At 37.7% G+C, this 12,950-nt stretch overlaps 3 protein-coding genes across 5 annotated transcripts in view; 2 read left to right on the top strand and 1 right to left on the bottom strand.

Moving 5' to 3' along the window:
- LOC136347838 (Bardet-Biedl syndrome 7 protein homolog) overlaps positions 1–10,383 on the top strand; it is a 36,299-nt gene extending 25,916 nt beyond the window's left edge. The window contains exons 1-13 of one of the 3 annotated variants that reach the window (XM_066298176.1): positions 6,443–6,753; positions 6,805–6,919; positions 7,500–7,629; positions 7,689–7,876; positions 7,928–8,117; positions 8,176–8,484; positions 8,533–8,688; positions 8,736–8,941; positions 8,996–9,163; positions 9,212–9,321; positions 9,381–9,611; positions 9,703–9,858; positions 9,921–10,383. In XM_066298176.1, coding sequence (XP_066154273.1) covers positions 6,525–6,753; positions 6,805–6,919; positions 7,500–7,629; positions 7,689–7,876; positions 7,928–8,117; positions 8,176–8,484; positions 8,533–8,688; positions 8,736–8,941; positions 8,996–9,163; positions 9,212–9,321; positions 9,381–9,611; positions 9,703–9,851 — 2,181 coding nt within the window. In that variant the 5' untranslated portion in view covers positions 6,443–6,524 and the 3' untranslated portion in view covers positions 9,852–9,858; positions 9,921–10,383. Of the gene's footprint in view, positions 1–6,440; positions 6,754–6,804; positions 6,920–7,499; positions 7,630–7,688; positions 7,877–7,927; positions 8,118–8,175; positions 8,689–8,735; positions 8,942–8,995; positions 9,164–9,211; positions 9,322–9,380; positions 9,612–9,702; positions 9,859–9,920 lie in introns of those variants that run through there. The other 2 variants (XM_066298175.1, XM_066298174.1) reach the window with 2 other exon arrangements.
- On the bottom strand, positions 10,259–12,070 carry TTLL1B (Tubulin tyrosine ligase-like 1B). The gene is made up of 5 exons (XM_066298180.1): positions 11,642–12,070; positions 11,009–11,570; positions 10,708–10,938; positions 10,552–10,661; positions 10,259–10,497 (listed from the first exon to the last, which is right to left on the bottom strand). Exons 1-5 carry the CDS (start codon positions 11,812–11,814, stop codon positions 10,368–10,370), a joined length of 1,206 nt encoding a protein of 401 aa, XP_066154277.1. The 5' UTR covers positions 11,815–12,070; the 3' UTR covers positions 10,259–10,367.
- A 49-nt stretch (positions 12,071–12,119) lies between these two features.
- On the top strand, positions 12,120–12,938 carry mRpL23 (mitochondrial ribosomal protein L23). The gene is made up of 3 exons (XM_066298188.1): positions 12,120–12,254; positions 12,307–12,586; positions 12,642–12,938. Exons 1-3 carry the CDS (start codon positions 12,241–12,243, stop codon positions 12,798–12,800), a joined length of 453 nt encoding a protein of 150 aa, XP_066154285.1. The 5' UTR covers positions 12,120–12,240; the 3' UTR covers positions 12,801–12,938.
- Positions 12,939–12,950: the final 12 nt, after the last annotated feature.

The raw sequence follows: 12,950 nt of genomic DNA on the forward strand, positions 1-12,950 counted from the left end.
TCCCCATTCACGTCCAGTTTCTCTCGCGGATCCTGCCTTAATGACGCCTAATGGAGAGTTTCACCTGAATCTTAATTAATTATCACGCGTCCGGGGACCTGGCATAATATGCTTTGATAAATTTGCAACAACGGTAGGAATTTTATGATTTTCAATTTTCCTGAGAACGACGTAGCCGTTCCTCTAAAACTTATATCCAAAGCGCAATCTAAATCCCAAGTTCATATTCCTCTGCTGCGTCTTTGTTTGAGTTAACAAAACACATTAACCAGTGCGAAAATAGAGGGAGATTAAATTTCACTAGTCGTTAGAACATTAATATACAAGGTAAAGTCATCAAATATTACTTAACAAAACGGCAGTCTGTGTATCTTCTCCCGAGGGAAATTTCATGGAACTCGGTTTAATGTAGCATCTAGTCATGAACGTTAAAGTTTTACAAGCGTGTCCGCAATTGGATTGTACCGTTTATTATTTGCTAACATCGTGACCTTAATACCGCCCAGATTTTGATGACACGGATTTTTGCCACCAAGATGCGATGTCGCGACGCAATTTCCTCACTTTTATGAATCGTAATCTGGTCGTGTATAAAAGGTTTGATGATGATGATGGTGGTGGTGATTTCTTTTATACCTCCCCGAGAGCGCATCCCACCGAAAAGCGTTGCCGTTAATTGATTTCCTCGAGTCACCTCGCAAATGGAAACCTCAAAAACCTTTCCCACCTGAATGTACTTCAACATTCCACACCACTGGCAGCGCTACCAGCAAGGCGGCAAAAGTCACGTAATCCGAAAAATCGACGGAGCGCTGATCACTGACGGGGGCCATTTCAGAAGTGCTATTGAATTTTCCTTAATAATTGAGTTTCTCGAATTGATGCAGATAATTCTTTAAAAAAAAATAATGCCACCAAGGTGCCTCGCAGGTGTTTAATTCATTTTTTAAGCTGTTCCCCAGAAATATCCTCTTCTCAATTTTCACGTCGTTACTTGCGGACACCTCCCGATAACGTTTTGGTGAGACGTCACGATGTTGAACGATGTCAGCAGAGAAGCTTAGCGTGGGACAGTGGGTGAAAGTGCCCGTTTTCCAGGACAAAACAATTTTCGACAATAATTAGAAACAAAGTTAGAATTTTATTAACATAAAATTGCGTTAAAGGTAAAACAGCCGTGTCTGACTGGTGTGTTTATCGAAACCACGGTTTGATAAATATTATATAATTGTCAACAGTTTAACTGATTCCGACGTCTAAAGTTCGAAACTAGTTCCTAGAATGTAGTCGTTTGTAGAAATATTTTACGGCGACAGTTTTGATTTATATATACTACCAAATCTGTATAAAATGGAAATAATCTGCCGTCAAACACCATTACTCCGGCTGCAGCAAATACATGTTTATGGAGCCGAACGATTTATCATAATGTGCTCCCGGCAGAGCGAGTACGCAGCTGGACAAGACACGGCCCTTATTGCTTTCGAGACGGACTCCAAACTTAATTCACCTATAAAGATGGAATATTTTTTGAAATCGAAAAATTGCAATTACGTTACTTTTGATATATAAGACTTCGTTCGCCAAATTGTCCAGAATATTTTAAACAGTAACATAATATTTGCCGTATAGTAGAATGTATGAATACATGGAGATTTTAGCATTTTCAATATATCATTTTATGCGAACCCGTAACGTGGATATGCCGTTATCGCTTGCATCATTAAATTTTCATTTGGCCCGTCATAAATCCACCTGCTAAGCTAAACCTAAATATCCAGTGACACTGAAATGCGAATGTTTCATCGCATCAGTTGGCTTTTAACGCTCGTGTTCTAATTGAGCCCCAACGATGAGAGAGTTTGTGCGATAATGAGTACACTTTTACAAGCAAAAAAGTGAATCCCCGTAACATAAAAGAGGGAGGGTTGGGGGCAATGAACATGTCTAATAAAACGCGCTGCGACAATTTTTCTCTTGAATTAGAGCGAAATTCCGTCGTGCTAAACTTTCCAACTATCCATGACATTTATGCAAAAGAAAAAAGCATAATGAAACCCGAAACCCGAATCCCACAACATACAATTAAATGCCGCAAATGTGTAGGCGAGGGAATTTTATCTTGCCGGACGATAATTGAGGTGCTTTACCGTATTTCATGCCGTCCCGAGCTTTGTCCGCGGCTTGCCAACCAAGCACACAATGCAAAGGAAGGAAGCCGCTGTTGGTCGCAACGAATATATGCACGCGAAAGCGATTCATCAAAATGCGTCACCGGGGATTAACAAATGTGTACACTCGGCTTGGGATTTGGATTTCATTTCAGTGCGACCTCAATTTTACCTCACCAGCCTGTCCGACACTCTAAAAAGTTTAATTTGTGTTGGTTTCGATAGAAAGAAAGCAAAGGATTTGATCGAAAGAGTCCAAAAATGTTATCAGTGGCAGAGCTTCTTTAATATGTACAGCGACGAGGGTCGCGAGTTTCATAATTCCGAATTTAGGTTGGGTACATCATAAAGTACCCCGTTTCTTGTACATTGCAGTTAAATTGGTAGTTGTCAATCTTCCAGTGCCGACACATAGAGACTTTTAAATGAGGTCGTTGATAGTGCCCCAGAATCAATACCTTAATGAGGGATCGATCTGGTGCATATGCCGGCCAACGCGTTAGAAATCAAAAATGCACCAAAGTCAGCTCGATTTCTATGAAAAAATTAAAAATAATTTTGAGCTCATACCGACGCAATCATAGCTGAAGTGCCGAAGCGGATACCCTGTATATGCTTTAAAAAATACTCGTTCGATTTCTGAACCTTCATCATCTAGAGTACTAAAGGTAGCGAATATTCTCATTTTCTTCTTTTTAAAATTCAATTATTGATTCTACGAAGTTCTCGCAAATCCAACCATTTATCCCCGCCTGCTTTGGTTAGTAAGTTTGTTCTATAGGTATCACTCAAACCGGAAACAATGTTCTTTGCAGATTCAACAACCCATAATGCTTGCATCTTCGTTTTGCAAATCTCGAGGGGAATTTCGATTTGCTTTGTACTTTTCGGGCTTGAGATATCATGAATATTTGACAAACTTGGAAACGGATGGGAAATGTTAAGGGCCGTTGTCTCGGCACCGTCGGTGAATCATTAATGCAAAACAAGGAGAAATATGCGTTTTATAGACTCTGCAATTTACCACGGAAAACTTCACATTTCTCAACGTTAGAGGCTCACTGAGGGCAAATAGATCTTAATCCTCCCACAATTAGCCTAAAATTCGGGGAACAACTGCTAATCCATTAAAGTACACATTGTAGGAAAATTTGTCGAACGACAGGGCCACATTAAGGGCTTAAGCTTGTGGGTAATAACTATCGATCCGTGGACAAATTGTTCCGAACAACTGTTGCCCAGTTTCTGGCCCTTAATAATTATTATAGGTGTCCTGGTCAGTTACGGCGATAGCCACGATTTACCGCAACACTAACTTTTAGGGATGGAAATTAGCTATGAGTCGTTAAGCATCTTCTGAGTCCGAGACATAAAAACGTCATCAATCAAGAGATTTACGGACAACAGGGAGCTTAATAAACGGAACGTTCCACACTAGCGGAATATGAGTACTTGTTTTTACATTTAAATGGCAACGTTGCATTGGTCTTTTGTTAAACGTTATCATGTTTGTGTTCGCTGCGTTGCCAAACGTCAATTAATTTCACTTCTTCCTTCATTTGTAGATACATCGTTATTTCTACTGTATAAACTATTCTCGACATCCTCGCGTTCTAGCAAAGTCTCCATAGCTAAAATTGCATAACTTTCAGTGCGCCCTGATTCCGGAGAGCGAGCGGGTTGAAAGTAATCTATTTGAGACCAACAAATCTCGAAGTAATTTAGTTTCCCTAAAACTTCGCGATATGTGCTTAAATAAGAATGTTCTAGCAGGAACGCTATACTTCTCGAATGTTCAAATTATGAAATATTATACGGCTCGAGGCGGAAGTTTCCAAATTTTAAAGTTTCCGATTTGCCAACACTCGACGAGAAGCCTTGAGGGTGTAAACCCTGCCACAGGACGATCGTAATGGATTCGTAATTTAAGTACACATTTTTGGGTTAAAACCGCTTTTTGCCTTGTGCAACCTAATTAAGTTAATCCACGAAGTTCCTGGAACTTCTAAAACATCCGAAACCTAATTTTAGCAGATTGCAAAGAAGGAAAAGTACATTTTTTTAATTCCCGTTATCTCCTCGAGTCCATTAAACCGAAATTGCCGTTTAATTGTCAAGAATCTGGAGGGTTAAATGCATCGCCCGTAGTTAGAAGGGTATTGATTGCCATGCTAACAGTTATATTCCCAAAGTTTCGCCATAAAACTTGGAAAATAAATTCTAATTCGTCCAATATTGAGCACGTAATAAAAATACTGTATAACAATGATTTATACATAAGGATGAGCGTTTCTCAAAGATATTAATGCACGTCATCAGATGTTTTGATTACCAAGTTGGGAAGGCGTTTACCTAACATCGACGTGCATCAACGTGACAAAACTGATTTTATTCTGCGGCATAATTTGGTATTCTGACACTGTTCCCACGTGGAAGGGTACGAATTTGTTTTGTTACATTTGCATGGCATTTCTGGATAAAATGGAAATTGTGCCAGAGAGTTTTTACACTCATACATTTCCAATAATGTACATTAAAAAAACGTTTGTGGTACTTGTTAATTAGATTTTATCCTCGGTGTCGCGTTCATTCGCCATTGCCACTCTTAAAAGGGAGTGACTCCTATGTCCAGACCGGCAGTGGCAACCATGTCCCTGGGAAGAATTATCTGGAAATGAGTACTGTGTCACGGGGTTTATTATTGAAAATAAGTGAGTTCAAACTTTTAGAAATTTCGAAGATTTTTGAGCTGACCCATAGCTACTTCAAAACTTTAAAAATTCAACAAATATATTGCAGTCAAAAGGTCGAAATCCCGCTCATGCACTTCATAACGAACTTTACCAGAAAGTTAGTGAATGGCGCATAGCGATAGGTGGCACTTGTGGGTTTCTAATTCCGCTGTGACCCGACAGATAGCACCAACTAACTTTTTATTCTTTTTGATGGTATAACGTACATTCACCACCTATCAAGAAACATCAATGAGTGGTTTAATACCTCGTACTCAGTTAAACTCAATTTTTTAGAGTAGATTTAATGCTCAAAAGTTTCTTTCGGAATTTTCTCAATTGAGGATTTGCAGGAGGTTTGCGCATTAATACATGATTAATAATTTTCATGCTAAAAAATACTAAGTATATTGCGAAGGTTAATCCCCCCAAGCGTCTCCTGGATTTGCATCCACTTTAAAACCTGATCTCCCCGCAATCTCCACAATATTTCGAGTAATTTATAACCGACGTGAAAGGGCCACGTATACGGTTTTAACAAAATGGTAGCGACACGAGACCTCGATTATATATCATATTACTTTTAAGAGACTTTCGAGTCTGGAAACGAGAAGCCGTCCTACACCTTATAAACCGGCTTCCCATCGTGATATTACAGGGAATCAAAGCGAAGTTAGGCGCCTCAAAGGGACTCTTGTAATAAACTTAACTTTCTGAAAGACAGTAAATCTATCACAGCAAAAGTCCCTCGCAGATTATCAGTTTATCGCTTTCAGGTGAGTTTTGCGTCATGCGAATGTGAGGCCGAAGTGGATTTAGGTGGGGCCGAGGCGGCAAAAACAGGAGACCATTTTATAGAGCCAGGAAGAGCAATTTTTAAAACAACCGCGTTATTACTTAGATTTGTTTAGGATGGAAATTCTGGAATTCAGCAAAAGTTAATTTTTAAAGCAAAAATTGTTCGCACAATTGGACACATTTTCAATATACTATAAATCAACTCATTTACGCTTAATGTCTGTTCTGCGTTAATTAATTTTAGAAATTGAATTACGTGTGTTTACGATGCACAGATACGAGCACTGATGGTGTATGTGTAAATATAATATTTACACGTAAAAATTCGGCTTTTATGTTTTCTGATAATTGGGAATTTGATTTAATTTTTTTAAATATTAGTCTGCTTCATACGGCTGTTTCCCTATCAAATATGTTGAAAATTATTAAAATTATCACAAAATATAATTTATACAATACACAAAAACCCAATAAAACCTCAAAACTGTGATATTAAACGCATTATGAATTTGGTGTACATTCAGTCGGAATGTTATTTATAATATTTCAGGGGTATAATGCAGTAAATACGCGTTTCAATAATATTAACATTAAACATTCAAATAACATATAAAAATTCGATAAGCAAATTCAACAGATATTTAAAATCATTGAGAGATTTATCATGACGGAATTAACCAACTTAGTCCCTCATTTGCAAGTATAACACTTCTGACTACCAAATGTTGTTATTGCATGTTGCTATGCTCAGAATCGATTTCCCTTCCTGGGCGGCATACAAACAAGAACGTCCTTAAATACAGTTTCATTGGAATCTTCTCAAATGATGGAATTGCAGTTATCCAGAGTGGACTATACGGTGATGGGAGTGGTGAACAAGAACTGCCTCAGACTACTCCCAGCGGCAGTTCCCAAAGAACCACAAAAGGTGGCTATAGCCGACACTGATGGAATCCTCCAGGTCTTTTCAGTGCGCAAAGACGACATTCAGTTGCACTTTAAAACCCTGCCGGGCCCTGCGATTACGTCCCTTAAAGTAGCTGGAGCTTCAGGTAAGGGCCAGCCCTCTTGATAGAGATATTTTCTTATTTCTCAACTTCCAGGGACTGTAAATGATAAAGTATTCATAGCTGCCGGCAACGAAGTCAAGGGGTACACTAAGAAGGGGAAGCTGTTTCTAGTCTTCGATTCAGGAATGACTGAGGATATTAATTCTATGTAAATATTATACCGTGCGGCTCTAAATTATACCTCCCTCCCGCTCTACTGGTAATTTAGAAAAAAAATATATTTTTTTTCAAAGTTCAAAAAGAGCATTAAATAGAACAAAAAGTGGTATCTTTTGACGTTTGTTTTTTTTTCTTAAATGTCGCGCTTACGTCATCGGTAGGATAAAATGGCCAATTTAAACAAAATAAAACATGAGTCATGTGACATCTCAAATTAAAGATCTTTAAAATTTACATTCAATGGTGCCCGTTTCAGACGTTTTATTTAATTAATTTCCTATCAACAAAAAGGTTTTTTTAATTGTTTATGTACATTACACCACTAAACATCGTTTCGAAAAAACTCTAATTTGAGGTGTCACCTGACTCATGTTTCAATTTTTTTTTAGTCGGCCATTTTGTCTTACCGGCGACTTCAGCAAAATTTAAAAATGACTCAAACATCAAACAACAACGTTTTTGTCCTATTTAATGCCGCTTGTGAATTTTAAAAACTATGAATTCTTAAAAGGTTAACAGAGGGGGGCAATTTAGAACCCCACGCTGGTTATTATTACGTGTTCTCATAGGTTTGTTTTGGGCAATGAACTATTCCTCTGTGGAAAGCACGTCTTTAACCACTACCGAGATTGCAAGGAAGTGGGCTCCTATCTCTGCGGAGACACTATAGTTGATGTCACAGCGTTCTATATGCTCAAAGTACTATCATTAAACAAAATTGAGAATTTTCTGAGGTTTGAATGACCGAAATTTCCCAGAACGGACGTCTGACCTCCTTAATCGCCTGCGAAGGTCGCATGATCAGGGTTCTGGAGCATGCCAGAGTTACCGCCAGCATGGAGGTGGAGAGTTCTCCTACAGTTTTACACATCCACGAAGATGACGATTCAAGGACAGTCTTGTTTGGTACTGTCGATGGAAGAATTGGGATTTTAGACGTTGAAAGGTGATACATACTTCCCAAGTAATCCAATGTAAAAAGTCGTTTTTAATGCAGTTTGCAGGGCTTTCAGCGATGGTTGATAACCAACGAAAAAAACGCTAGCTCAATTATCTGCATTGAGAGTTACGATATGTCCGGTGGTGGGACTAAAAATCTGATACTAGGAAGGCAGGATGGAAATATCGAGATTTATAACGTGAATATGCACGACGAAATGGATAAAACTTCATTGATTTTTTTAGAGGTTTTCCCGTCCTCGTTTCCCTCTAAATGCATAAAAATACATTCCTCCTCTTTCACAGAATTGCAACGAATGCATAATGTCTTTGCAATGCGGAATAGTTGCTACCAAGGGCTATGACGAGGTCCTTGCAGTAACTTACAGTGGAAGGATATTCGGGCTTACGACTCAAGTAACTGATGCCAATTTCGATGGATCTACGGGAAGTTACGTATTCACTACAGACGCCTCGACTAAAATTAGCAAGCTCAAGGGCGACATTGAAGAATTGCACGCAAAATTGAACAAGGAGCGGGAAAAATACCAAGAGGCAACCCTAGGCAATATGATGGAGCTTTCTGCAATTTCCTTAATCCCCATAAACGCCACTGTAATATTTCCTCTGCATACGGAGCGTAACTATATAATTTTTTTTAAGTTTATTTTGGACAGGAAAACTGCCAGCTATTTGCTCAGCTTGGAAGCCCCCACTCCGATCGAGCATATTCTGATTGAATGCAACGCTAAAATTGATCTGCTAGATGTGGAGAAGAATACTGCGGTTATAAGTTATAGCGAGACAGCTAATTTAAAGGTAAATGTTCTCATTAGTCGGTAGAGCATGGAGACTTCCTTATACAGGGCAGTTCCCAACTCCTGGCAACCTACAGATGCCAGTTAAATACCAACCGGATTGAGCTAAAAATTCAATCAACTGAAGGCGAAAAGGGACTTCTTCAGGCTTATGTTTCGCCAGTATTGCAACCAAGATGCAGTCGATTACTACAGTTCGACATAAAAGCCTTGTCCCTGCATTATCGTGTCAACGAATACAGCGATTTGAACCGGTAGAAAACCTCGTTAATATTGCTTAAAAAACAACATTTTAATTGTATTTTTAGACCGTTTAGTGTTATAAAATTCAAAGGAACTTTCTCATTGGCAGAAATCCATAATTGGATCAGCCAGTGCTTGCCAGAGGTTCCAGGTAGACCTCAGATGTCTGAGCAGTGTTTTGAATTGTTCTTCCAGTCAAGCCTGTTGGACTCGATTTTAATATGCACTTACAAGTAATGGCTAGAAATAATCCAGTTCCAATAACAATTTTAATTCTCCAGGAAATCCGAAGCAGAGTTTAGGTCAGATAACTTGACGACTTTATGTGTATTGAAAGAGGTTTTAAGCGTGGAGGCTACAAATAAGAAAACGAAAATAGATATAAGTTTAGGTAAACTAAGTCCTGCGGGCTCAATTAATTGATATAGAGTTGCATTATATCTTATGTAGTCATTAACGATCAATGCATAGACCACATCCTTAAAATGGTGGAGCCAAAACTGCTTGAGCATAAACAGTTTTTAAGGGACAAAGAGCTGTTTGATGCCTTGAACGAGCTTGAAATTGCGGAAGAAGATAACGTGAAGTATCTCTCTGAGAAATACCGAGCGATACTTCAAAAAAAGAGTGAATTGGTTGAGCATTTCAAGACGTATCCAGATTATTTGGATAGATTATATGGTAAGAATATGAACATGTTTAATTGATATATTAGGTATATTTGGTGTTTGGGTCTGATCATCAAGTAGTTTTGAATTTGTTATAATTTTAGATTCGATATTGAACTTGCTAACCAGTTACAACAAGCTGAAAGGACTTCAACTGAGCAGGCAAAAAATCGAAGATTTAAAGAGAAATTTGGAAAATTATTCTTTTGACGATTTAATTGACGTTTTTAAGTCTGGAACTGCATGCAGATAATTAATAAGTTCTGAAAAAAACTTTTTAAATAAAGAATTTTTCTTAAATAACAAAAAACGTAAATTTCAGGGCTTAATTTATCAGAAAATCTCTTGGCTAACGGCGATATGGGGTCTCGTGTGATATTTTTATTCAAAATTGGCCTTCAAAGGACCTCGACGAAGGCCAAAGCTACAAGGAAAGTAGATGCAAGAGTGGGTAAAAAATTGTGATATAAGATTATAAAATCGCTAAAATACCTTGTTATACATATTTTTGTGCATGATTGAAATTATTACCTACAGATGCGGCCCAATTTCTTTTATGTTTGCCCGCCTGGTGCGTGTACTTTAGCTAATTTTCTTCATATTTAATATAAAATAAAACAACAATATATTCAATTAAACAATTTCTTAAATTATCTTCTCATGGCACTCGTATTTAGAATGTGCATATAGTATAAACAAAAATCAATTTCATGACTCTTTGATCATTTGAGTCAACTTAATGTAGCTCAGTGAAATGAGCTAATAAATATTATTTCCGCTTTAAAGGGTTTCTCATCATTCCATTATCGCCGTTTTCATTGAGATTGGCAAGATCCTCGTCTATCAGCAGCTCGAAATCCCCTAGAGCTTCGGAAGCTGGAATTTTATTCCATCTGACACTGATAAATACAAAAATCCATTAATATATTCAAATAGTTTGTATATTATCATACTCAGGCATTCCGGATGGAGGAACGACTATATTGAATATATTGTCCAAGAGTTTGTGTTTTAAAATTCGATCATTCGCTGTGGTCGACGTAAGGGAGGGTGAGGCATTTACCTGGAAGGGAACTTAAAAAATCTTCCAAGTATCACAAATCCACTACCTCAATCAGCCAGGGCTTCAGCTTATTATCAATGATAATATCATATCCATAGCACTCGAAACAATGCCGATCTGTTGAAATAACTGGAGCGATGGCTCGAAGACAATGTATAATCAACCAACTGATTTGATCGAACAACTTTTCAGTTACTTGTTTCCCTCTAGTATTTTCCAAGTAGAGGCGCAAGTTTTGGACGCTCAACTTGCCTCCGTGCAAAGAATTATATTCACCCTTATGTTATGTATAGGAACGATCGTTTTTAATACTATACATTGTTTATTTTATGATAGCAGTGACTTACCCCGTGCTTTTGTACAGACACATTAGTTAAATGAACGTACATGTTATCTAATTCTGCCACGCTTGAGTCGTATTTCACAGTGCAAAAGCGACAAAATCCCAACTTAAATTGGTAAGCCTTTAGAGGGCGGAAAGAGGTCACTAAGACGTACAATCTTAGGTCAAATTTCTTCCCCCCGATAAGAAGAGGATTGTCTATGTACTTTGATATAACATAGCTTTCTTTAGCTAGCTGCTGCTGAAATGGCGTTTTCGACTCTCTAGACCATCGCTTTAGTTTAGACAATTTGTTGATTAAGAAAATTCCTGAGCCTTGAGATCTTCCACAGGGCTTCATTATCCATGTGCTTTGGGGCGCTTTCCGGTATTCCTCCACGAACATATTGTAGTCTGCGGGCAGTACGAATGTTACAGGTATGAAATCCAAATGCAAATACTTGGAGTCGCCCCGCTCAGCCATCACATTCCCCTCCTTCTCTAGATCCCTCCTATATCTTTTTATATTTTTAACCAGAAGATCTTTGCGTGAAATTTCGTAATGATTGGGAAAGTGATTTATAATCCTGTATAAATATTAAAAAAAGAAAATAAATAATAAACATACAGTTTTTATAAAGGAGATATGGATGCTTACTGATTGTCATTCATTCTGTAGCCACTATCCACGCTAAATAGACTGCGGCATGTTTGGGTTCCTGCCCAATAAATGTTCCAGTCATCTTCGGGGCCCACTTGTCCCCAGCCACGTTTCTCGCAGTTAGCTAACACCACACTTTTGTCTAAATCGGTGCAAAAACTGATCTTCATCGTGAAATTTTATAGATGATAAATTTTGATATAGTTCGGTAATTCAAAATATGGATTAAATAAAGTTAAAGTTGTGCGTTGCCATGGAAAATCGATTTGTGGGAATTTTGATAGAGAAATGCGTGAGAAACTTAGTTCTATAGAAAAATTAACAAATCAATACGGAAATTATATTTTGCTGCAATAACTGAAATTAACTGATGAACTGAACTTAATTGTCCATCACGATGACGTCAGTCCGCTGTATGACGTCAATTTTATACACCGGGTTTTTATCAATGAATTATTAAATCGGCGTGACATACCATTCTTATATAACCTATAAATTTATCAATAGAAACTCCTATATTTACATTTTTTTGGAGCATTTTGAGTAATTTTGTGTTTCCTTTTTACATTGTTTTTTCTTTAATTTTCCTCAATATTATGTCAACTAGGTGGTAAGTAGTTTTTCGAATGTCTACGTTGTGATTCAAAATTGATCCCAATCAGGTACCCAATTTACCAAAAAGGCGGACCTCAATTGAGAGTGTTCTTACCAAACTTTTGGATGAAACTGGTCCGACCGGTTCTGGAGCAGCCCCCCAATGTAGTGCAATTCGCCTGTTCTATGGAAATGACCCGTTTTGATATGAAAAATTATTTAGAAAAAATTTATAATGTTAAACCAGTGCATATTCGGACAAGAATTGCCCTTGGGAAAACCCGTAAAGATCCTGGGAAAGGATATATTGTAAAAGATGATGATGTTAAATATGCTTATGTTACACTGGTAAGAATAGTGGTAGCATGGTGCCTTGAGGAAAGTTATTGTAATTATTTTTTAGCACAAACAGGAGATTTTTGAGTTTCCAGATGTGTGCCAGATGCAGAAAGCCGGTTTGGAAGATTACGAAAAGTCTTTAAAACAAGCAAAAGAAGGATTTAATGACTATTTGGATAGAAACAAACAGAGACCTGGAATACCTGGTTGGTTTACTATTTAAGTTTAAGAGTTTGGTTTATTGTGTAGTTGAAATGTTAAGAATTCTCTGTGAAATTGGTTCTTGCGTGATTATTGATTGTAAATATTGTGTTAATAAGGTAATAATTAAGTGTTCATAAGTAAAAGGCTTTTATTGGGAGATTTTACTTGT

The sequence above is a fragment of the Euwallacea fornicatus genome, chromosome 30 (genome assembly GCF_040115645.1).
Source record: "Euwallacea fornicatus isolate EFF26 chromosome 30, ASM4011564v1, whole genome shotgun sequence".
Classification (NCBI taxonomy): Eukaryota; Metazoa; Arthropoda; class Insecta; order Coleoptera; family Curculionidae; genus Euwallacea; species Euwallacea fornicatus.

Excerpts from the sequence above, each read along its gene's own strand:
- TTLL1B (XM_066298180.1), bottom strand. The coding sequence starts at position 11,814 with ATGAAGATCAGTTTTTGCACCGATTTAGACAAAAGTGTGGTGTTAGCT. Across the intron at positions 10,939-11,008 it reads TGTCTGTACAAAAGCACGGG|GGTGAATATAATTCTTTGCA; the intron begins GTAAGTCACTGC and ends ACATAACATAAG. Across the intron at positions 10,498-10,551 it reads CCTCCATCCGGAATGCCTGA|TGTCAGATGGAATAAAATTC; the intron begins GTATGATAATAT and ends TGTATTTATCAG.
- mRpL23 (XM_066298188.1), top strand. Across the intron at positions 12,587-12,641 it reads AATATGCTTATGTTACACTG|CACAAACAGGAGATTTTTGA; the intron begins GTAAGAATAGTG and ends ATTATTTTTTAG.